This window comes from Myxocyprinus asiaticus, chromosome 9 (genome assembly GCF_019703515.2).
Source record: "Myxocyprinus asiaticus isolate MX2 ecotype Aquarium Trade chromosome 9, UBuf_Myxa_2, whole genome shotgun sequence".
NCBI lineage: Eukaryota > Metazoa > Chordata > Actinopteri > Cypriniformes > Catostomidae > Myxocyprinus > Myxocyprinus asiaticus.
The window spans coordinates 33,304,204-33,331,765 of record NC_059352.1 but is presented as its reverse complement, the minus strand read 5'-3'; the positions used below and the strand labels follow the sequence as shown (position 1 = coordinate 33,331,765).

At 37.5% G+C, this 27,562-nt stretch overlaps 2 protein-coding genes across 4 annotated transcripts in view; one reads left to right on the top strand and one right to left on the bottom strand.

Annotated features, from left to right (window-relative positions):
* Positions 1–18,455, top strand: part of LOC127446450 (mitochondrial Rho GTPase 1-A-like) — an 88,225-nt gene extending 69,770 nt beyond the window's left edge. The window contains exons 15-20 of one of the 2 annotated variants that reach the window (XM_051707359.1): positions 6,628–6,758; positions 7,095–7,178; positions 8,430–8,552; positions 9,225–9,427; positions 11,371–11,493; positions 17,387–18,455. In XM_051707359.1, the coding sequence (XP_051563319.1) occupies positions 6,628–6,758; positions 7,095–7,178; positions 8,430–8,552; positions 9,225–9,427; positions 11,371–11,493; positions 17,387–17,504 (782 nt within the window). In that variant the 3' untranslated portion in view covers positions 17,505–18,455. The remainder of the gene's footprint in view (positions 1–6,627; positions 6,759–7,094; positions 7,179–8,429; positions 8,553–9,224; positions 9,428–11,370; positions 11,494–17,386) is intronic. The other variant, XM_051707360.1, reaches the window with a different exon arrangement.
* On the bottom strand, positions 17,761–25,317 carry LOC127446457 (uncharacterized). Of its 2 annotated transcripts, none has more exons than XM_051707390.1 (4): positions 23,865–25,317; positions 23,277–23,561; positions 20,630–20,736; positions 17,761–18,966 (listed from the first exon to the last, which is right to left on the bottom strand). In XM_051707390.1, the coding sequence occupies exons 1-4, from the start codon at positions 23,923–23,925 to the stop codon at positions 18,775–18,777; spliced, it is 645 nt and encodes a 214-aa protein (XP_051563350.1). In that variant the 5' UTR covers positions 23,926–25,317; the 3' UTR covers positions 17,761–18,774. The 2 variants fall into 2 exon arrangements, with proteins under 2 accessions (XP_051563350.1, XP_051563349.1); XM_051707389.1 differs by having other exon boundaries at positions 23,211–23,561; positions 23,865–25,282.
* Between the last annotated feature and the right edge of the window lie 2,245 nt (positions 25,318–27,562).

Sequence of the window (27,562 nt, the reverse complement as noted above, 5' to 3'; positions counted from 1 at the left end):
AAAACTAAAACAACAACAAAAAAATAAAATAAAATACAATAAAGTATAATTAAAAAAACAAAACAAAAAAAACTAAACTCTAAATTACTCCCTCCAACGCCCCTCCTCGAGATTCCCCCCAAAAAGCTAAGTAATTGCCCCATTTCTTATTGTAAAAATCCCTAACTCCTATCCTTCTGCTCGACCCCTTCTCGAAGGCAGCCACCCTCCCATCTCCGTGCACCACTCCGGGAATGAGGGTGCTCCATCCGACTTCCAACTCCTCAAAATAACCTGCCTACTAATCATCACACTGGTCAAAACCCAGTCCTTCGTGTACTTATCCTCCAAATCCATGACCTCCCCATCTCCCAAAATACAGAGTCTGGGGCAGAACGAGACCTGAGTGCCCAACACACAAAACTTTGCACCTTCAGCCAAAATTCTTGGATCTTACGACACCCCCAAAAAACATGGGTGGTGTCTCCATCTTCAGAATGGCATCGCCAGCAGATGGGTGTGTCCTTAAGACCAAGCTTATACAATCTAGAGGGGGTCCAATAAAATCTATGTAAAATCTTAAATTGCATAAGGCGAACCCTTGCATCTCTAGATGCAGACTTGATGTTTTTTAGAAATCTAGCCCACACTCCTTCACATCATAAATCATAACAAATTTAAATCTTCCTCCCATAATCTTTTGAGAGAATTTAAAGGTCCGTCCCCCAGACTCTGAATTAGCAGGGAGTAATACACTGATGCCTCATGACCCTTCCCAAAAGCAGCAATCACCACTCCCAGAGTATCTGCCGCTCTAGGGGGGTGCGTGCTACTCCCAAAAACAGTGCAGAGCAGGTGGCGCAGCTGTAAATACTTATAAAATTGAGATCTGGGAATCCCAAAATGTTGAATCAAATTTTCAAAAGATCTTAATACTCCACTCTCATATAGGTCACCAAGTGTATTATCCCCCCTCACAATCCAATTTGACCAACAGAAAGGGGACTTATTAATGCATACATAGTTTAGGGTTCAGCCATATGCTCGAGGCTGTGTTTAAATAAATATCCGATAAATATGACAACTTTGCCATCGGATTGCTCAAGTTCGTTGCTTCTGCACAAATTTTGTATGGCAAAATTACATAACAGAAAATACTTTGTAAAACAAACCCCAGCCAACAGGCAGAATAAACACAAAGAACATGTAGATTCATTCACAGAACTTGGAGTTGTGTTCCTCCACAAAACAACTTCCAGCTGATATAAGGCCATTCATTGTCCTCGGACGGACAAACAATTCAGTACAGTGAGCCGGCTGTTATGAGTGCAGCAGATGACGTAATCCTTCTAATGTCCCTTAAAAATACTCCACAAAAACAAACTCCAGCCGCTAGGCGGAACCAGCACGATAAGAAACAAAACAGGCATCCCAGTTCCTCGAATGATCAAGAACCAAACTCACTCAGAGGCTGCATAAAAAAGTACACCATGACTTACTCAGTCCGTCAACTTTATAAAAGACATCCATTATGTGAGCATGTAGATATTTTGCAGTTATCCATTGTGTTCATTCTCAATCTGGCTGGGAACTTCAGTGTAAAAGTGATCTTCCGTCAATGCAAACGTTTCTTGAAGGAGTCATGCCACAAAACAGCCGCTAGACGGAGCCAACGCAAAAAATAAAAATAAAAATGGCGCCCAGCTTCCTCAGACAATCGAGCCACTGAACAGTGAGTCAGTCCACTAATAAAAGAAACAGCAATGTATTTTGAAGGAGAGTGCCTGTTTTGGACGTAAATACTTTGCTGCCATCCCTGGTGTCTATTATCAGTTTGGCCGGAAACATCAGTGCAGAAGCGATCTTCCGTTGATGTAAGAGTTTCTTACATTCCTTGAACCGATCGCATTTCTCTCTTGTCGAACTCGCAAAGTCCGGGAACAAGAAAATATTTTGACTCTTCCAAGCAAGCTTTCCTTTGCTCCTCGCCTGGCGCAACACAAGATCTTTATCGGATGATCTCAGAAATTTGGCCAGAATTGACTGGGGCCTGTCTCCCTCATCAGATCTCCGAGCCGGGACTCTGAGCTCGCTCGATTTCCAGTTTATGGCCTGTTATGTCGAGCAGACTCGGGAAGAGCTCGTCCAGGAATTTCACCATATCTCTGCCCTCTTCATGCTCAAGAATTCTAACAATTCGTATGTTATTCCTTCAGCTCATATTTTCGAAATATTCAAGTTTTTCCAAAATGTGTTCCAAGTCTGTTTTGGACACGGGCGGATTAGCGGATAATTCCCTTTCCGACGACTCCAGATAATCGTTTCTTATCATCTGCGACTCTTGTGACCAACTAAGAGAATTTTGTTTCCATCGCCGTAATCGATCGACATATTACAGCGAGATCCTCCAAGTCAGCAACAACCTTCGTCAGCATCACCGAGATGTTGGACAGTTGATGCTGGAATTCTTCTCCCGACACACCGTCCAAATTGAGTCCCCGGCTCGCAGGCCCATCAGAGGCCTCAGCTTGAACACGTAAGTGTCTTTTAATGTCTCCAGAGTCTGAGGATTTTGACTTCTTTGCCATGTTTACCTCAAAGAGCAAATATGTAACTGGGTGAATCGAATTTCACCGGATTATAACATGAAAATAATTTTTAAAAACTAGCAAAGTGCGCAGAGCTAGTCATTCACACGTCTGCTTCTCGCATGGCGTCACGTGTCCCTAGCAAACAATTACTTAAATATTGGTCTATTTCTCACCCACACCTATCATATCACTTCTGAAGATATGGATTTAACCACTGGAGTCGTATGGATTACTTTTATGGTGCCTGAATTTGCTTTTGGAGCATAAAAATGTTGGCACCCATTCACTTGCATTATACCGACCTACAGAGCTGAAATATTCTTCGAAAAAACTTAACGTGTGCTCTGCAGAAGAAAGTCACTTGAGTACTTGAGTACTCTTTTAATTGAATACTTTCTTACTCCTACTCAAGTAATTATTGATGTTGGCACTTTTATTTCTACTTGAGTAATTATTTTTTAAAGTAATGGTACTTTTACTTGAATACAGTTTTTGGCTACTCTACCCACCTCTGTTAATGGTGGCCTTAGTTTCTCCATCCAAACAAACACTAGGATGACGTCTCTGTTCTGGAATGAGCAAGGCCAACCCCTGTAACCATAGAAATGTCATACCAATGGCTACATGACCTGTCAATCAAATCTTGACTAGCGATCCATTGGCTGCATCTATTAACTGAAACTGAAACTGAAACATTGGAGTGGCCATGGAGCCTTTGATCTGGTTTGATTGACAGCTCTGCCTGTGAATTACAGAGAGACTCGTGGGTGGGCACAAACAATGCAGACATTTCACAGGAATAGTGGAGACCAGAACATATAAATGATAAGTAATACTGCTCACATGATGCATGTTTTAAAATCCACTCTTTCAGTATTTTAATGCATTTTTGTAATGATGTCATTCAGATCACAAAACAGTGGGCATATTTCGAAGCTAGAGACTTGTAGCTTTCAAACAATATAAGGTTTGCCAAGATTAAATTTGGATATGAAGGTAATATAGTCCAATAAACATACAGTTGAAGTCAGAAGTTTACATACACCTTAGCCAAATACATTTAAACACAGTTTTTCACAATTCCTGACATATAATCATAGAAAAAATTCAAGTCGATATAGGATTCATTTTACTGTGGATATAGATACTTTTCTACCTGTTTCCTCCAGCATCTTCACAAGGTCCTTTGCTGTTGTTCTGGGATTGATTGACTTTTCGCACCGAACTACGTTCATCTCTAGGAGACAGAATGCATCTCTTTCCTGAGTAGTATGATGGCTGTGTCGTCCCATGGTGTTTATACTTGTGTACTATTGTTTGTACAGATGAATGTGGTACCTTCAGGTGTTTGGAAATTTCCCCAAGGATGAACCAGACATGTGGAGGTCCACAATTCTTTTCAGAGTTTTTTTTATTTTTTAATTTCTTTAGATTTTCCCATGATGTCAAGAAAGAAGCACTGACTTTGAAGGTAGGTCTCAAAATACATCCACAGGTACACCTCCAGTTGACTCCAATTAGCCAATTAACCTATCAGAAGCTAATTGGCTAATTGCCTAAAGGCTTGACATAATTTTCTGGAATTTTCTAAGCTGCTTGAAGGCACAGTTAACTTAGTGTATGTAAACTTTTGATCCACTGTCTGTAAATTGTTGGAAAAATTACTTTTGTCATGCACAAAGTAGATGTCCTAATCGACTTGCCAAAACTATAGTTTTGATGTACCATGCTGATGTATCATGCTGCATCAAGGCTTATTTTGTAATCAAATCATAATGATGTTTCTAAAAATGCTAATAACTTTTGATAATTTTAGTCTGTTGTCATTGATAGACTCTTTGGCTGTTGCCAAGAACAATGTGTATTACATTACAAGTGATTCTATTCATTGCTTTTCAAGCAGTTTGCCTAAAATCTTCACAAAAATGCAATTTTCACTAATTTTTGCCATTCCTGTGCTGGGCCCCAATAATTGCTGCTTGCAGCTATATTTTGATTTAGTATTGTAGATTAAATTACAAAAAAAAATGTAATAATGATATCTGATGTATTTTATGCATTTTATAAAAATCAAATGACAGCTGGGACAAGTTTATCTTCTTGCCTGAGGTAAGGCATTATCTTGCCTTTGAACATGCTAAACTATCCAGTTATTGTACAATTTAAAAGTAAATGCACATTCTTAAGGGGTATACAGCTTTGAAATAAACTAAGCAAAATTACTACTGCATATTGATCTCAGAAATGCATAAGCAGTTGATTCCATAATGTATTTCATGATTTCTATGAATTAGAGATCGGACCACAGAACAATAGAGTGGAACGTGTGTCTGTATGCGGGGGTGTGCGGTCTCTCTTGAATAGCTGCCTCTACCAGCATGCGGAACTCACTAGAGCGAAGCATAATGAACTTGAAAGGTTTCTGAGCAAGTATACTTGTGAAATGGAGCCAGAAAGTTTTAAATGTGTCAAAAATGTGCCAAACAATTACCGTGTTGGAGCATAAAAGAAATAGAATAGATTGACAAACAAGCAAAGGTGCCAGACCGTTGCAGCCCAATCATATTTATATTAGCAGCCACTAATGTGTATAAATAATGATATATGTGCTTGAGGGTGGATGGAAGGATCTTATACATTTTTCTAATGGAATTTAACTAAAGTTTAAATGGAATTCTCATTACCGCAACTTTTTTTATCATTACCGAAACACATAATAATACCTTATAGATTTATACAGCCAATAAACTTTAACAATTAGTAAATGGCAATTATGATCATTTATCCTTATACCAATCATTACACATAAACCCTTTTTTAAAACTGTTTGGGTTCATCTGAAAAACACAAAAATACAAGGTGTGAAACTGGTAGTTGTGTTTCGTTAATGAGATAAATTGTTTGTTTTTTTAAATAAAATTTTGTTAGTACTGATTATTTGTTGGCATGTAAAGTTAAAATCAATTTTAATTATTTTCAAACTAATCAGATACTTTGATTTGTGTGTTGTGGTAATGAGAATTTTTGAGGACATGCTCCAGAAAATGTCTTCAAAATTGTGGAAAAATTGTAAAATATATCTTGATTTTACTGTTTACAGTGATTTCAGACTTCTCTTTTCATGTTCCAAAAGAAAAGAAACTAAATCATTAACTTTCAAAAAAGCTCTTGTGTGGCCTTGTTGAAATCAGTCTTTCGTGAGAATTACCCTGGGAACATAAAATGTCCTGGAAATGTGGGAACCCTGATTGTATTCTATATTGTATTATAATAATATTATATAATAGATAATGTTATATAATATGTTTATTATAGCGTATTTTATTTGGTAAAACAATACATATTTTCTAGTAATAAGATATTATTTGGTAACAATGACGTTTTCTTGTAATAAAGAAATATTATATTACAAAAACTAGATAATTATGTTGTTAAAAAAATATTTTCTTGTAATAAAAATGTGTGGCAGCATGGACCTTATTCACAGCAGTGCCTTATTTGATATTTTATATGAAAGAACCAAAGCTGTGAGGGATAGACCTACAGTCTCTTCAATAGCATCCACTGTATAAAGCTTAATAAAGCACCAGGATCACATGTTATTTACCACGACTCATGTTTTCTGAAGGTGTTTGTCAACTGACATTTTTTGTAAAGATGTTTTTCAGTGTTTCGTCAGCGGAATGACCCAAAAACTTTGAACAACATTAGAACCCATTGAAGAGACTGTACATCTATCCCTCACAGCCTCGTTGTCATTCCTGTCAAAATTAAAGATGGCGCTGCTCTGAATAAGGTCATTTGCATCACCGTAGTTTCTAATAATATGTCTCATTAATGTTCTGTTCATAGATTACTGAGCCTGTTTATGCAGATGCATAAATCAAAACTCAATGCAGAGCACATAAATTGTCATTTCTTGTTTCAATACTCAGTGTGTCATATAATTAACTTTATAACCTCCAAACATTGTAAAGGGGTTTTGTCTTAAAATTAAAGTGCACTATGACACCCCATCACTGTGGTACTGACTGAATGTATTTGCACATTTCGCTAGTGACCCGCGATAAGAAGATTGATCTTCAGAAGAAACAGACGCAGCGGAATGTGTTTTGCTGTAATGTGTTTGGTGGAATTGGAAGTGGCAAAAGTAGCTTCCTGCTGGGTTTTCTTGGCAGAAACCTCATGGTCAGTTACAGTAAGAAAACAACTTTTCTAATGAGTCATGTAATACATACTATACTGAACACTTCAAATGAGCATGCAGTTTTGGAAAATGAAATAAAAGAAACGTGTACTGGTGGTTGTCTTGTGCAGTGCTAGACTGCATCACAGTCAAAGGAACAGCCTGCAACATGATTTTGAAACCAGGGCATTTAGTTGCTCTTCTCTTACAGTTTTGATTAATTTGAGTTCTATCAATCAAAATTCTTAATTTTATCAAAGTTTACAAATGTTGAATTCAGTTCTGACACATGATTGCTTCTTAATTTTTGGTGTTTGTTTATTGTCTGTTCTTCACAGTGTCAGAGGGCAATAAGAGAAGAACATAAATCTTATTATGCAATCAGCACTGCACATGTGTATGGACAGGAGAAGTACTTATTGGTAAATGATTTGTTTGTCTAAGAGGATCTTGCGCATAAGAGTTTGTGTTAGACTGTGGAACTTATTCTGAACACATTCTCAGTTTGAGAAACCAATCCCAGTTCCTCAGACCATTTTGAAGAGTCCAAAATTAAGTCTTTGAACTTAAGCATGCATCTTAAAAATATAAAATACATTTGTAACAAGGTTCAAAAATGGGAAATGAGGAGGTGGGAACTGGATGAACAATCAAAGTAATATTTTAATAGGAACTTAAACAAAAAGACACAAAAACATAAACGCACACATGGCAGCTGCATGTGGCTCTCTCTCTTGAACTGCCGCATCCCGCTGCACTTACCCTCTCCTCGGCTGATTAGCCCAATTGGGGGCCGGGTGTGCGTAGTCACGACCCGGCCCCACCTTCCTCCTCGGCACACTACTCCCTCCTTTGCCTCAGGCCGGGGAGGGGGACGAGGCAGGCAGGCTTTTCCCCACCTCTCTAGGGCTGGGGAGTGGCACGAGGGGAGGGAAAAGCAAAAAAAAAAAAAAAGGAGAGGAGAGGGAAAGGGCAAGGTGAGAGAGAGAGAAAAAAAAACTTGTTTGCCGGTTCCCAGACACGCCGTCGCCTGGTCCTTGATAACTCCTCCACCCTCTGGCAGACGACAGCTGCTCCTCCCCGGGCGGACCGGACCCAGTCCTCTGACCCCTGGCGGAGTCATTCCGGTTGGGAACTCCTCCGCCCCTGGCAGCGGCTCCAGGTGGCCGGCAGCAAGCCCCTCCTCCCCTCGTGGACGGCGGCCGGCAGCGACTCCTCCGTCTCCCGGCAGATGACCGTGGCTGCTCCTTTGGGTGGATGGCAGTGGCGAGGACTCCACGACAACGCATCCCTCCTCCTTCCCAGGCTTCGGCACCAAAGTAGGTTCAAAGGTTCAAAAATGGGAAAGGAGGAGGCGGGAACCGGCTGAACAATCAAAGTAATATTTTAATAGGAACTTAAACAAAAAGACACAAAAACATAAAGGCACACATGGCAGCTGCATGTGGCTCTCTCTCTCTTGAACTGCCACATCCCACTGCACTTATCTCTCTCCTTGGCTGATTAGCCCAATTGGGGGCCGGGCTTGCATAGTCACGGCCCGGCCCCACCCTCCAACTCGTCACAGTGTTCAATAGAACTTTTACTGAAACATTGCTTAAGATAGCATTTTATTTGTTGCCATGGGCTATATCCTCATATACCATATATAACAAGTTATTTCTTGTCTTCAGCTCCATGAAGTCTTTCCAGATTTTGACTTTCTGTCTGAGACAGATCTTGCATGTGACGTTGTGTGTCTGATCTATGATGTCAGCAACCCATGCTCTTTTGAGTACTGTGCACAAATCTTCAAGGTATGCTAAACTAACTGTACGAAGGTTATTATGTCACACTTTGATGTCACACATTTTTCAGCTCTACAGGAGCAAAACGAATACTAAAAAGTCTAGTATAAATGGACAAATAAGACAAGAATACTCTAACCTGACTACTATTTTGGTTATAGTCTTTAATGGCTTATGTCACGCTACAAAGTTAAAGACATTGTTTATTTTTTATCTTAAACTTATAACTAGTTTAATTATACACATACTGTATTATACATTTATTGTAATCAGGACTCCCATGGTCATAGAACACCTGTAAATATCCATACAGTTTTACATTTTGTTTTTCAGGTCTGGAAAAGTCATGGAAAATATTCATTTTTGTAGTTATGTTTTGCTCTAAAATATTTCTTCAGCTAGATATAGCTCTTATGTAGAGTAAATCTTGTTCATAAGCCATAGTGATGTTTCATTTGTGAGTGAATCGCTCAATTGAGTAATTTATTTTTATTTTTTTATTAATCGGTCAAACAATTTCAAATCTGTCTGAACGATTCATTAGCAAATTGTTCTGAATCAAAATTATTTTTATGAATCCTTATCCACTTAGCCCAAAAAGTGTGTGCATAATAGTGAATAATAACACTAGTACCATTGTGAAATATCTGATTTGCAATTGTGTTTTACTTTATTTACCAGCAATACTTTATGGACAGTAAGATTCCATGTATGTTGATTGCTGCTAAGTCAGACCTGCCAGAAACAAAGCAGCAATACTGTATGACACCACTGGAATTCTGCCGCAAGCACAAGATGCCTCCGCCTCAGTCCTTTACCTGTAACACAGCTGCAGCTCCCAGCAAAGACATTTTCATCAAACTCACCACAATGGCCATGTACCCGTAAGTGTGCTTTCATTATCCACAATATCCACACAAGGACAGCTGAATTTTTACACTTAATGGAATAGTTCACCCAAAAATGAAAATTCTTTCATTTACTCAACCTCATGCCATCCTAGATGTATTACTTTCTTTCTTCTGCAGAACACAAATGAAGATTTTTACAAAGCAAAATTCAGCTCTGTAGGTCTATACAATGCAAGTGAATGGTGACCAGAATTTTGAAGCTCCAAAAAGCACATAAAGACAGCATAAAAGTAATCCTTAAGACTCCGGTGATTTTTATCCATGTGTTCTGAAGCAGTCTAATCAGTTTTGGGTGAGAACAGACCAAAAAATAACTCCTTTTTCACTATAAGTGTTGACATCAGCAGTCTCCTTGGTGATCATGATTTCAAGCTCGATTACACTTGCTGGTGCTTGGTGCAGAGCGGTAGATTGGACTAGGAAGTGTAATTGATCTTGAAATCATAATTGCCTAGAGACTGCAAAAGCCAGATTTATAGTGAAAAAGGAGTTATATTTTGGTCTGTTCTCACCCAAAATTGATTAGTTTGGTTCATAAAACATGGATTAAATTACTGCAGTTTTATGGATTACTTTTATGCTGACTTATGTGCTTTTTGAAGCTTCAAAATTTTGGTCACCGTTAAGCATCGTATAGACCTACAGAGCTGAGATATTCATCTAAAAATCTTTGTTTGTGTTCTGCAGAAGAAAGAAAGTCATACACATCTGGGATGCAAATCCATTTGATTTTCCTCTGTGAAAAAAACAAAAAAGATGTTAGGCAGAATCTTAGCCTTGGTCACCATTCACTTTCATTGAATGAAAAAAAATGTGATCTAACATTCTGCCTAACATCTCCATTGTGTTCTTCAGAAGAAAGAATGTGTTTGGAACAACCTGAGGTTGAGAAAATGATGACAACTTTTTTGGGGTATATATCTTCATCTCGGATTAAAACCATTTGGGGTGTCACAAATGAAATTCTAATTTTATAGATTTTTATTAACTTTATCTTTGTGTTTTGGAATATATAAAAATATGTACATTACAGGAACTTCTGAGGTAATCATATGTTTGTTTCAATTTACCATATCTTCCTCACGACTCGGTAGCCTCTCAGGGTTCAGTTCCCTATACATATGCCAGCCAAACTGGCACATTGTCAAGTGATTTACTCAATATAACACTGCCATGGGAGCAACATTTCCAAAACAAAAACTCAGTGTCACACAGCAGTCACACTATCTGCAGCAATCCAGTTTGTGTAATCCAAAACATGTGATACAAATCATGTTTTGTACTGTTTCTCCCTCATTGTGTGAGACAACAAGAGAGACACTTCACTTTGCATGCACGTGGACAGAAAACACAAACCAGGCAATCTGTCTCTCATTAAAGGAATAGTTCACTCAGAAATGAAAATTTTATCATTAAATCACCTTAATGTCATTTCAAACCAGTATGACTTTCTTTATCGAAACACCAAAAGATTAATTTTTAAAAAGTCTTCACAGGGTTTATTTGCCATAATGATTAGTGAATTATGACTGGTCTGTCAAGCTCCATAAAACCACAGTAAAAGTGATCAATACGGCTATCTGCATAAACAGTATATGGACTATATTCCAAGTCTTTTGAAGCAATGTTTTTGTATTATCATTAATAGTGCACTTAAATATAGCAGCTACATCGATAACATCAAACCTCATTGGTTCTCATTGTGCCTCATGACCAAACGTCATGATGTCATGTTGCACCTTTAATGATTTAAATGGTTTTGAGAGAACATTCAAATTTAATGTAATTTTGATTCTTCCACTTCTCCACTTCAGGTCTTTTTCTCTTCCTGTTAACTCTGAAGTGTGCTATTTTATAACCTGTTTCTTATTAATAGTTAATTTCTGCCTATTTTCTTTGTATATGTGTGTTGGCAGCCATGCACGTCTGCGCTGCATGTGTACCTGTAACAGGTGCACCTTCTGCCTCTGTCAGAACTTCCTCAACTCTGAGCTTGTGCAGACGGTTCGGACCAAACTCTACACCGTCATCTTCAGCAGGTTCTGAGGATCACTCCTTTTTTATGTCTTTGTCTTAGTTTCTCACCTCTCCTCTCTTCTTCTCCAGTTATCTCTTTCTTGTTTGTTTATCTTTTTTCATCCTCTTGATTATTCATTTACTGCATGTTCTTTTATCCTGATTACTTTTTCTTTTATTTCAGCTTTTTTGGCAGACTGTGTATTAGTGACTGAATGCAACTGGGGTGTAGCTCAGTGGTAGTTTGCATCCTTTCGTGTATGAGGTCCCGCAAATTTATTTTTAAAGATAATTTATAAACCTTTAAAGACAGACCTACCATGAGCTCTGAGGTTGTTAATCTATGGTATATGCTCCTGTTGAGCTATAAGTTTATATATTTAAATTTTATTAAAAATCATGTTTAATAGTACAATTTCTGGTAAAGAACTACAGGCAAACAAAGCTCAGCAGCGATCGCCCAGTATCCCTTCACTCTTGAACTACTTAGATATTTGTATATATCTGGATATTTTGCTATAAACTTAAAATATATTGTTTCTATACTTATAATCAACAACTCAAAATCAATAGTTTTCTATATTTCCATTGCTTTTAATTCGATGAGATATTTATTTCCAATGCTTCAATCGATTGTAGTTCATTCCCTCATTAAAGATGATAAGTATGGTCTAGTATCCTTGTCTTTCAAATATTTTTTTTGATTAAAATCAAAGCTTGTAATTTTGTGATTCACCACTGTGCTGGTTGTTTTGGTTTAGAATTATTTTATGAAAACTTTTATGAAGTTCCTATAGAGAAAATTAAAGGAAAAAACACTTCCAGAACAAAAGTGTCTGAAAAAGTAGATGGACAGTGTTGTTATTATTACATTTTGTCAAGTACTTATAAGCCAAGATGATAAAAATTATAATGTGGACACTTCCGACACGAGCACACTTTTCAGATCATGCCTACGCCCCTTGTTGAATCTAATAAAAAAAATAAAAAAAAACTTTTGGTTAAGACTACAATATAATAAATAAATACTTTATATGTAAATAGGCAGGCTTAGAGCTGCTGTAGTTATAATGATATGTGGATTGCCACCTCCATTCATATTGGGCTGTAGACCTTTGCATGGTCACCAAGCCTTTCATTAAAAAATTCTGGGTACTTTAAATTCAGACTGTATTTGAACTGCCATTATGTGATTAAGCACTTTTCTTGGACATCCTACATACCTCTAGAATTCATTTGATGTTAATCTTCAACATCTTTTTTTTTATCATCTTCTGACTTTCAGCTTGTAGTTGGACATGTTATTCCATCTGTTATTGACACATCCTCACACATACATATCTTTCTCCATTTTCTGGTTAATAGATTTTTGAGTTTTGTAATGTTATGGTGGTACACGTTAGTATAATTTCCTCCACTCCGTGTCACAACAAACTGTTGTAATACCACTGTTTATATACCTTGAACATTCTCTTTGTCTACTCATGTTTATATACACTGATCTGCCACAACATTAAAACCACCTGCCTAATATTGTGTAGGTCTCCAAAACACTGCCAACCCGCATCTCAGAATAGCATTCTGAGATGCTATTCTTCTCACCAAAATTGTACAGAGCGGTTATCTGAGTTACCATGACTTTGTCAGTTCGAACCAGTCTGGCCATTCTCTGTTGACCTCTCTCATCAACAAGGCATATCCGTCCACAGAACTGCCGCTCACTGGATGTTTTTTGTTTTTGTCATCATTCGGAGTAACTTCTAGAGACTGTTGTGTGTTAAAATCCCAGGAAATCAGCAGTTACAGAAAAACTCAACCAGCCCGTCTGGCACCAACAATCATCCATGTGATTATCTATTCAGCCAATCGTGTGGCAGCAGTGCAGTGCATAAAATCATGCAGATAGGAGTAAGGGGCTTCAATTAATGTTCACATGAACCATTAGAAATGGGGAAAATCTCAGTGATTTGGACCGTGGCATGATTGTTGGCGCCAGGTGGGCTGGTTTGAGTATTTCTGTAACTGCTGATCTCCTGGGATTTTCATGCACAACATTCTCTAGAATTTACTCCGAATGGTGTCAAAAACAAAAAACATCCAGTTAGCGGCAGTTCTGTGGACGGAAATGCCTTGTTGATGAGAGAGGTCAACCGAGAATGGCCAGACTGGTTAGAACTGACAAAGTCTACGGTAACTCAAGATAACCACTCTGTACAATTGTGTTGAGAAGAATAGCATATCAGAATGCTTTTCTGAGGTGTGGGTTGGCGTTGTTTTGGTGGCACGAGGGGGACCTACACAATATTAGGCAGGTGGTTTTAATGTTGTGGCTGATCGGTGTGTGTATATATATATATATATATATATATATATACAGTTGTGCTCAAAAGTTTGCATACCCTTGGAGAATTGGTAATATATGTAACAGTTTTAAAGAAAACATGAGTGAGCAGGTAAAACACATTTCTTTTATTTCTTATGGGATTCATATTCAACTGTAGGTTATAACAGAATGGCACAATCATAAAACAAAACATGGCAACAAAGATAAAAATGAAATGACCCCTGTTCAAAAGTCTGCATACCTTTAGTTCTTAATACTGTGTATTGCCCCCTTTAGCATCAATGACAGCATGCAGTCTTTTGTAATAGTTGTCTATGAGGCCCCAAATTCTTGCAGGTGGTATTGCTGCCCATTCGTCTTGGCAAAATGCCTCCAGGACATGCAGAGTCTTTGGTCGTCTTGCATGAATCGCACATTTGAGATCTCCCTAGAGTGGCTCGATGATATTAAGGTCAGGAGACTGTGATGGCCACTCCAGAACCTTCACCTTTTTCTGCTGTAACCACTGGAGGGTCAACTTGGCCTTGTGCTTCATTGTCATTGTCATGCTGGAAAGTCCAAGAACGTCCCATGCGCAGCTTTCGTGCAGAAGAATGCAAATTGTCTGCCAGTATTTTCTGATAACATGCTGCATTCATCTTGCCATCAATTTTCACAAGATTTCCTGTGCCTTTAGAGCTCACACACCCCCAAAACATCAGTGAGCCACCAGCATGCTTCACAGTGGGGATGGTATTCTTTTCACTATAGGCCTTGTTGATCCCTCTCCAAACATAGCACTTATGGTTGTGACCATAAAGCTCTATTTTGGTCTCGTCACTCCAAAGGCGTGTCAAGGTGTTGTCGGGCATATTGTAACCAGGCTTTTTTGTGGCATTGGCGCAGTAAAGGCTTCTTTCTGGCAACTTGACCATGCAGCTCATTTTTGTTCAAGTATCGTCGTATTGTGTTCCTTGAAACAACCACACCGTCTTTTTCCAGAGCAGCCTGTATTTCTCCTGAGGTTACTTGTGGGTTTTTCTTTGTATCCCGAACAATTCTTCTGGCAGTTGTGGCTGAAATCTTTCTTGGTCTACCTGACCTTGGCTTGGTATCAAGAGATCCCTGAATTTTCCACTTTTAATAAGTGATTGAACAGTACTGACTGGCATTTTCAAGGCTTTGGATATCTTTTTATATCCTTTTCCATCTTTATAAAGTTCCATTACCTTGTTATGCAGGTCTTTTGACAGTTCTTTTCTGCTCCTCATGGCTCAGCATCTAGCCTGCTCAGTGCAGAGCTAACAAATTCATTGACTATTTATACACAGACACTAATTGCAATTTAAAAAGCCACAGGTGTGGGAAATTAACCTTTAATTGCCATTTAAATGTGTGTGTCTCCTTGTGTGTCTGTAACAGGGCCAAACATTCAAGGGTATGTAAACATTTGATCAGGGCCATTTGGGTGATTTCTGTTACCATTTTGATTTTAAAAGGAGCCAAACAACTATGTGATAATAAATGGCTTTATATGATCACTATCCTTAATTAAAAGACAGTGTTTTTGCATGATCAGTCATATTTTCACAATCAATGCCAAAATTTCACAATTTCTGCCAGGGTATGTAAACTTTTGAGCACAACTGTGTATATGTGTGTGTATATATATATACAGGTGCATCTCAATAAATTAGAATGTCGTGGAAAAGTTCATTTATTTCAGTAATTCAACTCAAATTGTGAAACTTGTGTATTAAATAAATTCAATGCACACAGACTGAAGTAGTTTAAGTCTTTGGTTCTTTTAATTGTGATGATTTTGGCTCACATTTAACAAAAACCCACCAATTCACTATCTCAAAAAATTAGAATACATCATAAGACCAATAAAAAAAACATTTTTAGTGAATTATTGGCCTTCTGGAAAGTATGTTCATTTACTGTATATGTACTCAATACTTGGTAGGGGCTCCTTTTGCTTTAATTACTGCCTCAATTCGGCGTGGCATGGAGGTGATCAGTTTGTGGCACTGCTGAGGTGGTATGGAAGCCCAGGTTTCTTTGACAGTGGCCTTCAGCTCATCTGCATTTTTTGGTCTCTTGTTTCTCATTTTCCTCTTGACAATACCCCATAGATTCTCTATGGGGTTCAGGTCTGGTGAGTTTGCTGGCCAGTCAAGCACACCAACACCATGATCATTTAACCAACTTTTGGTGCTTTTGGCAGTGTGGGCAGGTGCCAAATCCTGCTGGAAAATGAAATCAGCATCTTTAAAAAGCTGGTCAGCAGAAGGAAGCATGAAGTGCTCCAAAATTTCTTGGTAAACGGGTGCAGTGACTTTGGTTTTCAAAAAACACAATGGACCAACACCAGCAGATGACAATGCAGCCCAAATCATCACAGACTGTGGAAACGTAACACTGGACTTCAAGCAAATTGGGCTATGAGCTTCTCCACCCTTCCTCCAGACTCTAGGACCTTGGTTTCCAAATTAAATACAAAACTTGCTCTCATCTGAAAAGAGGACTTTGGACCACTGGGCAACAGTCCAGTTCTTCTTCTCCTTAGCCCAGGTAAGACGCCTCTGACGTTGTCTGTGGTTCAGGAGTGGCTTAACAAGAGGAATACAACAACTGTAGCCAAATTCCTTGACATGTCTGTGTGTGGTGGCTCTTGATGCCTTGACCCCAGCCTCAGTCCATTCCTTGTGAAGTTCACCCAAATTCTTGAATCGATTTTGCTTGACAATCCTCATAAGGCTGCGGTTCTCTTGGTTGGTTGTGCATCTTTTTCTTCCACACTTTTTCCTTCCATTCAACTTTCTGTTAACATGCTTGGATACAGCACTCTGTGAACAGCCAGCTTCTTTGGCAATGAATGTTTGTGGCTTACCCTCCTTGTGAAGGGTGTCAATGATTGTCTTCTGGACAACTGTCAGATCAGCAGTCTTCCCCATGATTGTGTAGCCTAGTGAACCAAACTGAGAGACCATTTTGAAGGCTCAGGAAACCTTTGCAGGTGTTTTGAGTTGATTAGCTGATTGGCATGTCACCATATTCTAATTTTTTGAGATAGTGAATTGGTGGGTTTTTGTTAAATGTGAGCCAAAATCATCACAATTAAAAGAACCAAAGACTTAAACTACTTCAGTCTGTGTGCAATGAATTTATTTAATACATGAGTTTCACAATTTGAGTTGAATTACTGAAATAAATGAACTTTTCCACGACATTCTAATTTATTGAGATGCACCTGTATATATATATATATACACACACACACACACACACACAAAAGTATTTTGAATGATATGAATGATATTTGAATGATACTGAACCATATTAATTGAAACTCAAGCATCATACTTTTTTTTTATTTGAAGTCTTCAGTTTGTCATTTTCAGGCATCATTCTCCACCGAACTTGTGTGTTTCAGTTTTACTTCTACATCGCTACAGAACTTTTCAAATAATATAATCTTAAATTACATTTTTAAGTAGTAGCCACATAGATGTACTGTAAATGAAAGCTACTTAACATTGATTTAATCTTTTTATTTTATTTTTTAACTATTTTGCATTTCTCTCCAGGCATATTACCCATGCTGACCTGAAGAGCTCTACATTTTGGCTCAGAGCGAGCATTGGAGCCACAATGTGTGCTGTACTTGGCTTTGCAATGTACAGGGCTCTCCTCAGATCTCGATGAGCAGACCCTTAAAACCTGCTATCCCTAGCCATAGCTGTCTCCTGTCTGCTGAGAGAACCACAAGAAAGAGGGTGAATATATAAAAAATTATAATAATAATAATCATGAAGAAACATAGCTGTTATATTTATACTTCTATTTAATTATTGTCATGTGTACATTTTTCACTAAAGAAAATCCTAAAATCTTGAGATTTAAAACAAGATTATAAACCCTAGTTATGTGCTATTTAATAAAGACACAAACAAACTGTTAATAATATGTAAATAATGAGATAGCATATTTATTTGATGTGATGTAAATGAAAACAGCATTCATATCTGGTCAAATCGTTAAACACCTAAAAAAATACACTTGTTTTGCTTATTCATACATTTTTATCTCACACTGTGAGATGGAATGTTTATCGTAAAAACAAATTTTTTAACCATAACCAAGTGAAAGCTGGACGCTGCAGCTTTTGTCTGTGTAAAGTGTAAAAACACTGAATCTTCTGGGCTCAGTTTGCATGCTTCAGTGTGATACATAAAGTCTCAATAAAAGAAAAGTATTTTTGAATGATATGAACAGGCTTTTTCCCTTGTCAGTTTCCATCAATTACAAACTTTTCAATAAACAGATCTTGCAACAGTGTATTTTGTAAAACCACACATTTTTACACTGAGAACATGCAGACAGACAAGGGAAATTAAATGGTATAGTTCACCCAAAAATAAAGATTTACTGTACTGTACCATACTGTATGATTTTCTTTATTCTATAGAACACCGGAAATGTTCTGCAAAATATTAGCCTCAGTCACATTTTTTCAATGTGCGGAAAGATGCTATGAAAGTGAATGGTTACTGTAGCTAATATTTAGCCTAGCATCTTTAGTGATCCACAGAAGAAATAAAGTAATATGGCTTGGGAACAACATATGTGAGTAAAGATGACATAATTTTTTTTTTTCATTATCACCTAAATAAATTATTCCTTTTGTATCCATGTCTTATCAAAATTTTTGACTACCTAGAAATTACTGTGATGTGCCACAGACAAAAATTCAGACATAATTGCTGACATAATTCTGTTTTGTTGTAATAAAAATGTCTTAAGAGTAACTTTAATATGGAGGTATAAAACTCGAGAGATGAAAAGACAATTTTTATTCTAACATTCAACTGTTAAAACTGCCAGCGATGATTTAGTAACGCCCAGTGGGTCAGCAGAGGTCACATCATGAGTAAAGCCCAAGAAGAGTGAGTTCAGTGTGACAACCTTATTCACTTCATTTCATAGAATCAGACTTCACATAGAGGTTTTCCTTGCTGAGTAAGGTCGACACTGAGCCATTTGCCACCTCCTGTTTTGAGATAACCAGGTGTCGGCTGGTGGCTTTTCCTTTGGCTGGCCTCACCCCAGCCATCTCCTCATAAACAGGAACGACGGGTTGTGGTTTTCTACTCTTAGGCAATTTACACTGTATGTAAAAGGAAGTTGGTAGAAGGGAGGGGTTAACTGAAACAGTGAATATGTAGTGGAATGTACCATATATGGTCTCAAAGACATAAAACAGTAGTTCTCAACTGGTGGGTCGCAGATCTGTTCAGAATGGGTGATGGACATAATAAAATGCAACTAACCATATAATCCTGCACAGTTAAGCTTTGCTAAATAAATAAGCTTATCAACTTTAAAAAAGGGAGTGTTGTTGGTATCAGATGCACTGCGTTCATTCAAACTCCGTGGTATTTTTGCACAAATTCATATGTCACTGTAAAATGGCTAATACCAATACAATATTTAGCTCAGTGTTTGTTTTGTGTAAAGCTGGTAAATTACATTTGTGCTGTCCTTCATGCCACTTTAAATAATAAAAGGTACAGGGTTTCTCAGCAGCCACACTGGTGAAACTCTCTAGAGATGGTCCAGAAAAGCTTCAATTATCCTATTTATGTACTCGACAAACTTCAAGATATATTTCTAGTGCCTCGAATATTGTCCTTAAGAGTTCTTTATAGTTCTTGCAGGAACTAAAAGTAAGTTTCTTAGGAAACTGAAAGAGGATCTCCAGAGGGTTCTGTTAGTGTGGCAGCTGAGCAATCCCAAATGGTGCATCGAGTATCTTTTCATTTTTACTGTGCATTTACAAAATTTTCAAAAATTGTTGGCCTATGTCATGTTAATAATTTTTTCAAACTGTTGGGCCTTTGCAGTTATATTAATAAGATAAAAAAAAAATGTAGTGTTCTGTTGGGTCGCTACGATGTAAAATCTGGGTCCTGAAGCAAAACCAGTTGAAAAACAAATTTGCATAGAGGTCAAATGATTGAGATAAGTAAAGTTAGTTTTGGTCCTCGGATCTGATTGGACAAGCTAAGTTCCAAGAGTGCTGATCTACAGTCCAACAGCACTGGGATGCTTCACTATTTGTATCACTCTGCTTTGTATTCATGGCTTTCAAAATAGTGGTGGGGATTCATGGCTCATTTTCTGGAGATTGCATATTTACGCCTGTAGGTATTGACCAATAAGTGTCTTTAATGTTATGAATCATTCATTCATTGACTCAACTGATTCGTTAAATAACACTGATTACTTTAGGAACAAAACACCACTAGTTCAAAAACAGGATATCCAATTTTTGCCTGAAATGTGTTATTTACTATTATTTACTTGTTGCACTGTTGAATAAAAGCAATAACACACTCGCACTTGTGCTGCTGGTCCATATATCAGCACAGCTGTTATCAGCATTACCTGTGGCCTCATTCCTACAGCCGAATCACAGTGTGCCGATATATGGAACAACAGCACTGTTGTGAGTGATATTGTTTAAATATAATTTCAAATATATGATCAACAGTTCTGAACTGTTTTAATTTTTTAGAATATCTATTTTGTGCAACCAATATTACAAATAATTATTTACACTGTTAAATTTTAAGAAATTAAGTTTATCTGAAACTTTCTTACTGCATCAACACCCTTTCTGAGTGCATTCTTACCTTAGCGGCTCTAGTGTGTGAACACCAGTTTGTTATTCAACAAAATAACTATTGCCACCAGCTGTACCTGATTTGAACAGAAATGAAAAGCACTTTGTATTTTAAAGCAATTGTGAAACAGAAAGAGATACTTACACAATAAGCTGTGATGAGGGTGACCACCAGAACAGCCAGCAGACATGCAGCTGCTGAGATCACATACAGCAGTAACAGGTACCCTGAACAACTGCAAGGCTCACGAGCTGTAAAAGTCAATAATATTATCACGTAAGAAGTGGAGACCGAGGCTAGTTGTCACACTTTTTACTCCAGTGAATATCAGGGTCAATTTCTGTATATGTACATGCACTATATGGCCAAAAGTATGTGGACACCCCGTTCTAAAGAACGATTACAGTATATTCTGTGAGGACAAATATCTTTAGCCTTGGCTGTTCCAATTCATCCCAAACATTTTTAATAGTAGTTCAGGACTGGGCCCTGTGCAGGCCAGTCAAGTTCTTCCACACAAGAACCATTTCTTTATGAACCACACTTTGTGCACAGGGGCGTTGTCATGCTGGAACAGAAAAGGCCAATTTCCAACAAATTTGGAAGCAATAATTCTCTAGAATGGCACTGTATGGTGTCACATTACGATTTATTTTTTACTGGAATTATTGGAACGCCCAGACCTGATAATTGGAAGAGGGTATCCACACACTTTTGGCCAGATAGTATCCCTTAAATTCTTGGCTACCGAAAAAGCTATTGAACATTTCCACTGTTATTGCCCAGGAAAATAGATGCAGTAGGGGAATACGTTCCCTTTCAGGAGTAACATTATATAGGGTAAGTTGTCACAATGGAACCTGCCATTAAACAGCAAACCAATATTTGGCCCACAATAACATTAAAAACACTTATGATCAACATGAATGTATGCCAGTGTGGCTTTATGTTGACTTGTATACCCGAGAGTTATAGCAAAAAATTGGATATTGGAATATTGCTTAAAAAGGATAGAATTATTCTACACAAAATTAGGTCAAGATTTATTCTAATTGTAGAGGGTTTTGAATTAGGGGTTTGAAATCAACATACAAAACCACTGCTTGTAAAGACGCACATTTGTGTAATTGGTCTTTTGACTCAAAACCTACTGAGATATAGCTCTTGTAACAAATCGCTCATGACAACTAAATGTATCTCGAATACATTTTTTAAAAGATGTGATTTTAAATCAACTGTGCAGATGATTTGCTAATTTAAGTAATTGGCCATCATAATATTTTGTTGTCAGTAAGTGTGAATGCCAGATGTACTTAGAAAGTCTTGCTAATCCGAAGCTGTGCAATGTAGACATGTAATAGCATTTCTCCAGCCTTATACAGATATGGCCTGACAAAAACAACAGCTTTACCAGACAATGGATATTAAAAAAAAAAAAAAAGTAAATAAAACACAACTGATATGAAGTAAAAGACAGCAAATGCAGAGGCTGAGAGAACTATGCACACACACACACACACACACAAAAAAAAAACAACTGACCAAAAACTGTCTTCTTAGTCATCTTTAACTGAATAAATGAAATAGGCAGCTTTTTGGCTAACTTCTTTGCATTTTCATGTTTAATTGCTTAAGGTTCTGCAGCCATTAAATAAGAACAATATTTTTTTCTAGATAATATGCATTGACCTGTGTAGGATGGATAAATCCTTCAGTGGTCTGTTTAAATCACAACTTTTAAGAGAAAATTCTCACTTTCACAGCTTCAGATTTTCTACCTGCTTTCACTCACAGACATTTTATTTCTTGTATCCCACTGAGGTATTACTCAAAGGGATTTGCAGTGTGAATCCAGTGTATACGGCTTAAGGTTAATTTAATAAATCAACGGTTACAGGAATGTTTCCATCCAGTTTAACAGGACCCAAGTGTGCTGATTGAAAAATTCTGAAGCATGCTATATTTGCTGAAAATAGCAGCAATTACTATAGAGTTCAACCAAAATTTCAACCAAAAAATCAACCAAATTTCAGAAATTCCCCTGGATGAAAATTTTTATTTTGTTAATACCTTTTCTGAGAAAAAATAATGAAAACCAAAATATTAAATGTCATGGATCAAAACTGACTTGAGTAATCCATTATTTTATTGCAAACCTACAGGTAAAAAAAAAAAAAAACTTGTAAAAATAGCATAACTATGCTGCCACCTTTCTATGGAAATTAGTAGGTGTTACTAAAATCAGTTGACCTCACCCTTGTTGTATTATTCACCAAATAAAAGTTTTTTTTTTTTGTTTGTATGTTTTTTTTTTTTACCTACAGTTTTGCACCAAAATAATTGCAGAAAATTTTCATTTTGAACACCTCTGCAAAATAATGTTCTACTCAGTAAATATTGGTGCATGACATTTCATATTTTGGCTTTTATTATAATTTATGTTAATGCTTTACCAGTAAATCAATTATTAAAAACAAAAAATTGAGCCAGTGTCGTGTGGTTGACACAGAATGACCCAGTACTTAATGCGTTTATCAGGGGTTGGTGATGGCATAACCTTGAAACATCACATACCAGACCATAACCACAAGCTAACATACTGATAATTAAATAGTTTGCACATATTATTTGATTAAGTTCAGTTGAGTATATGGTAGACAGAATGTAAACTGTTACTCAAAATCACATGAGTAAAGCATTATGTAGTATTGTAAGGGTCACCTACACAAGTCTTCAACATAGATAAAGAACTCCATTGTGCCAGGAATATTTTTAACAAATGGAAGATCACCATAGTGGAATTCACAGTAATACACGTCTGTATCCCATCCTTGAAGGTTTGAGATTCTTAGATGGACTGTATGGTTATCCAACTCACTGACAGTGATGCGACCTTTGTCCACAGATTCATTGATGATCTCTGATAAGCCTTTAGAAAGATACAGCACTGGTTTGGGCTGAAGCAACTTGCGTTTCAGTGAAAAAGCAAACAGGTTTTCTTCTTTCTTTGCTGATTCACAGGAAAAGTCAACAGATGAATTTCTTACTCTGCGGATATAAATAACATCCCCATGTGCTGAGGCGAAATGGCTCAAAGTTAGTCACTTTATTGCAGATGAATCACATGCATTACAAAACACTTGCACATTTTCTTAAAAGAACTGCTTTAAGCTTCCAAAAATTATAAAAACTCATAATGAAATTCCTGCATGTATATGTCTGACTACAATATAACATGGACAAAAATATCTGCAATTTTTTTTTCCACTGCTGAACTATTTTTACCTCAAATGTATAAATTGGTCAGCAAATCCTTAAAAAAAAAAAAAAAGTCAACAATAGGGTTAAAACAGGTTATATATTTAAAAAAGGAACTTACCTGTTACAGAGTTGATGATAAGAAACAACAGATTAACCAGAGTATACTTCAAGCCCAACATCACTGAAGAAAATTAAAGAGTGAGCGCAGTAAGACAGAAACGTCAAACTCTGTAACAAAGATATCATCTTGCATGAAAATGAGGAGCACAAAGTTTTGACTTCACCTTGAAGGGGCGTGGGGTTTAGGGCCCTTTAGAGAGAAAAAGGAAGCTTTTGAGCTATGTCACAAGTTTACAAGCATTTCGAAACTGTTATGAAAATCACTTTAGTTTTCCTTAGGACACATGGAGTCACCTTGGTATGGTTTAGTAATAAGCTAATGTAGGACTGGATTATTAAAAAAGATGAATATACTTTCAACAATTAACAAAGACAGTTATAGTATTCATAAGTGAAAAACTAAATTTCACCTAAGATTCTTCACACAACAACAAAATCACAGCATGTCCAGGTTTAAAGGGGGGCTGCTGGATGGATCAGACAAGTTTTATGGCAATAAAAATAGGCTAAAGGATAACAAATGTACAAACAATCATTCTAACTGAAGCATTCCCTCTCTGTTCTTACACACTAACTGAGCCCTTTATTAGGAACACAATAGTCCTAATAAAGTGCCTGGCATGGTCTTCTGCTGTTGTAGCCCATCCACCTCAAGTTTCGACATGCTATTCTGCTCTCTACAGTTGTACAGAGTGGTTATCTGAGTTACCGTAGCCTTTCTTTCAGCTTAAACCACTCTTGCCATTCTCCGTTGACCTCTCTCATTAGCAAGGCGTTCCATCCACAGAACTGCCGCTCACTGGATGTTTTTGGCACCATTCTGAGTAAACGCTAGAGACTGTTGTGCATGAAAATCCCAGGAGAACAGCAGTTACAGAAATACGTAAACCAGCCTGTCTGGCATCAACAATTAAGTCAGAGTCAAAATAAATTACCCCTTTCTGATAGTTGATGTGAACATTAACTGAAGCTTCTGACCCGTATCTGAATGATATTATGCATTGTACTGCTAACACATGATTGCGGATTAGATAATCGCATTAATAAATAGGTATAGAGGTGTTCCTAATAAAGTGCTCAGTGAGTGTATGCTTTAACCAGCCACTGCAGACCGAAGGAACAAGTTTCTGACCCAATCTCAAGTTGATATTTTCAATGCTTAAATCATGTGTGTGAGCATTGATAAAAAATAAATAAATAAAAATCTCATATGATGGGTCTTGAAACAGCTACTCAAATTATCTTTGTAATGGCAACTGAGTCACAAAAAGTACCAAAAGATAAATATTATTCTGAAAGTACCCTAGCAGAATATTTTTTTCCCCTTGTATATTGAATACATCAAATTTTTTTCAAATGCAAGGCCATTAGCAACTAGATGCAACAAAAACCTTAAAGGGACAGTTCACCCCAAAATGAAAATTCTCTCATCATTTTCTCACCCTCTTGTCATCCCAGATGTGTATGACTTACTTTCTTCATGCTGAACACAAAGATTTTTATAAGAATTTCTCAGCTCTGTAGGTCCATATAATGCAAGTGAATGGGTACCAACATTTTGAAGCTCCAAAATGCAGCATAAAATAATCCATAAGATTCCAGTGGTTAAATCCATGTCATCAGGATAGATTCAAAACAAAACAAGAATGTGAAAGTGGGGATTGATAATAAAAATGGACTTAAATATTAATCTGTTTCTCACCCACACATATCATTTTGCTTCTGAAGACATGGATTTAACCACTGGACTCCACTGGATTACTTTTACGGTGCCATTATATGCTTTTTGGACCCACACAATTTTTGAATCTAATCACTTGCATTGTGAGGACCTACAGAGCTAAAATATTCTTCTAAAAATCTTAGTTTGTGTTTAACAGAAGAAAGTCATAACATCTGGGATGGCATGAGGGTAAGTAAATGAGAGAATTTTCATTTTTGGGTGAATTATCCCTTTAAAGGGGACATGACATTAGGAATAAACTTTTCCTTGATCTTTTGACATACAGTACATTCAGACCTCTTCATTTTCTTTTCACATTTTGTTATATTGCAGCCTTATGTTAAAATGCATGGGGGGGGGGGGAATCCACATCAATCTACATTCCATTCCCCATAATGACAAAGCAAAAAACTGATTTTTAATAACTTTGCAAATTTAAAAAAAGTGAAATATCACATTGACATAAGTATTCAGACCCTTTGCTATGCCACTTGAAATTTAGGTCAGGTGCATCCCATTTCTTTGGATCATCTTTGAGATGTATCTACACTTTGATTGGAGTCCACCTGTGGCAAATTCAATTAATTGGACATGATTTGGAAAGGCACACACCTGTCTACATAAGGTCTCACAGCTGAAAATGCATATCAGAGCAAATACCAAGCCATGAGGTCAAAGGAACTGCCTGCAGAGCTCAGAGACAGGATTGTGTCGAGGCACAGATCTAGGGAAGGCTACAAAAATGTTTTGGCTGCACTGAAGGTTCCAAAGAGCAGAGTGGCCTCCATAATTCTTAAATGGAAGTTTAGAACAACCAAAAATCTTCCTAGAGCTGGCTGCTCGGCCAAACTGAGCAATTGGGGGAGAAGGGCCTTGGTCAGAGAGGTGACCAAGAATCCGATGGTCACTCTGGTTGAGCTCCAGAGATCATGTGTGGAGATGGGAGAAACTTGCAGAAGGACAACCATCACTGCAACACTCCACCATTCTAGGCTTTATGGGAGAGAGGCCAGACGGAAGCCTCTCCTCAGTGCAAGACACGGTGACACACGGTGGTGGTAGCATCATGCTGTGGGGGTGCTTTTCAGTGGCAGGAACTGGGGGATTGGTCAGGGTTGAAGGAAAGCTGAATGCACCAAATTACAGAGATATTCTTAATGAAAACCTGGTCCAGAGCGCTCAGGACCTCAGACTGTGCTGAAGGTTCACCTTCCAATAGGACAATGACCCTAAGCACACAGCCAAGACAATGCAAGAGTGGCTAAGGGACAACTCTGTGAATGTCCTTGACTGGCCCAGCCAGAGCCCGGACTTGAACCCAATCGAACATCTCTGGATAGACCTGAAAATGGCTGTCCACTGACGGTCCCCATCCAACCTGACAGAGCTTGAGAGGATCTGCAGAGAAGAATGGCAGAAAATCCCCAAATTCAGGTGTTCAAAGATTGTCACATCATACCCAAATAGACTTGAGGCTGTAATCACTGCCAAAGGTGCTTCAGCTAAGTACTAAGACCAGGGTCTGAATACTTGTCAATGTGATATCTCAGTTTTTTCTTTTTAATACATTTGCAAAGTTATAAAAAAAATCTGGGTTTTGCTTTGTCATTATGGGGTATGGAGTGTAGAATGTGAAAACATTTTTTATAATTTAAAGCATTTTAGCATAAGGATGCAACATAACAAAATGTGAAAAATGAAGTGGTCTGAATACATTATGAATGCACTGTATAAGAGGTCATTGTACTATAAAAACATGCTGTAAGATTAAGAAATGAAAACCTCCTCCTTAATAGAAAGATAATTTATTTAAACCAAGCTGCAAGAACATCTCGTTTGGAATTTGTGATGTCACAATGACCAAATACATCTGCATACGACTGCCTCTTCAGCAAGACAACACCTATTTTTCGTCACTGCACCCTTGGCCCAGCCCACTGGTGTTCAGTCAGTCACATGTGAAGAGAAGAGAG

Excerpts from the sequence above, each read along its gene's own strand:
- LOC127446457 (XM_051707389.1), bottom strand. The coding sequence starts at position 23,925 with ATGTTGGGCTTGAAGTATACTCTGGTTAATCTGTTGTTTCTTATCATC. Across the intron at positions 23,562-23,864 it reads TATCATCAACTCTGTAACAG|CACATGGGGATGTTATTTAT; the intron begins GTAAGTTCCTTT and ends ATTTCGCCTCAG. Across the intron at positions 18,967-20,629 it reads CCCTCATCACAGCTTATTGT|TGTAAATTGCCTAAGAGTAG; the intron begins GTAAGTATCTCT and ends TTTTACATACAG.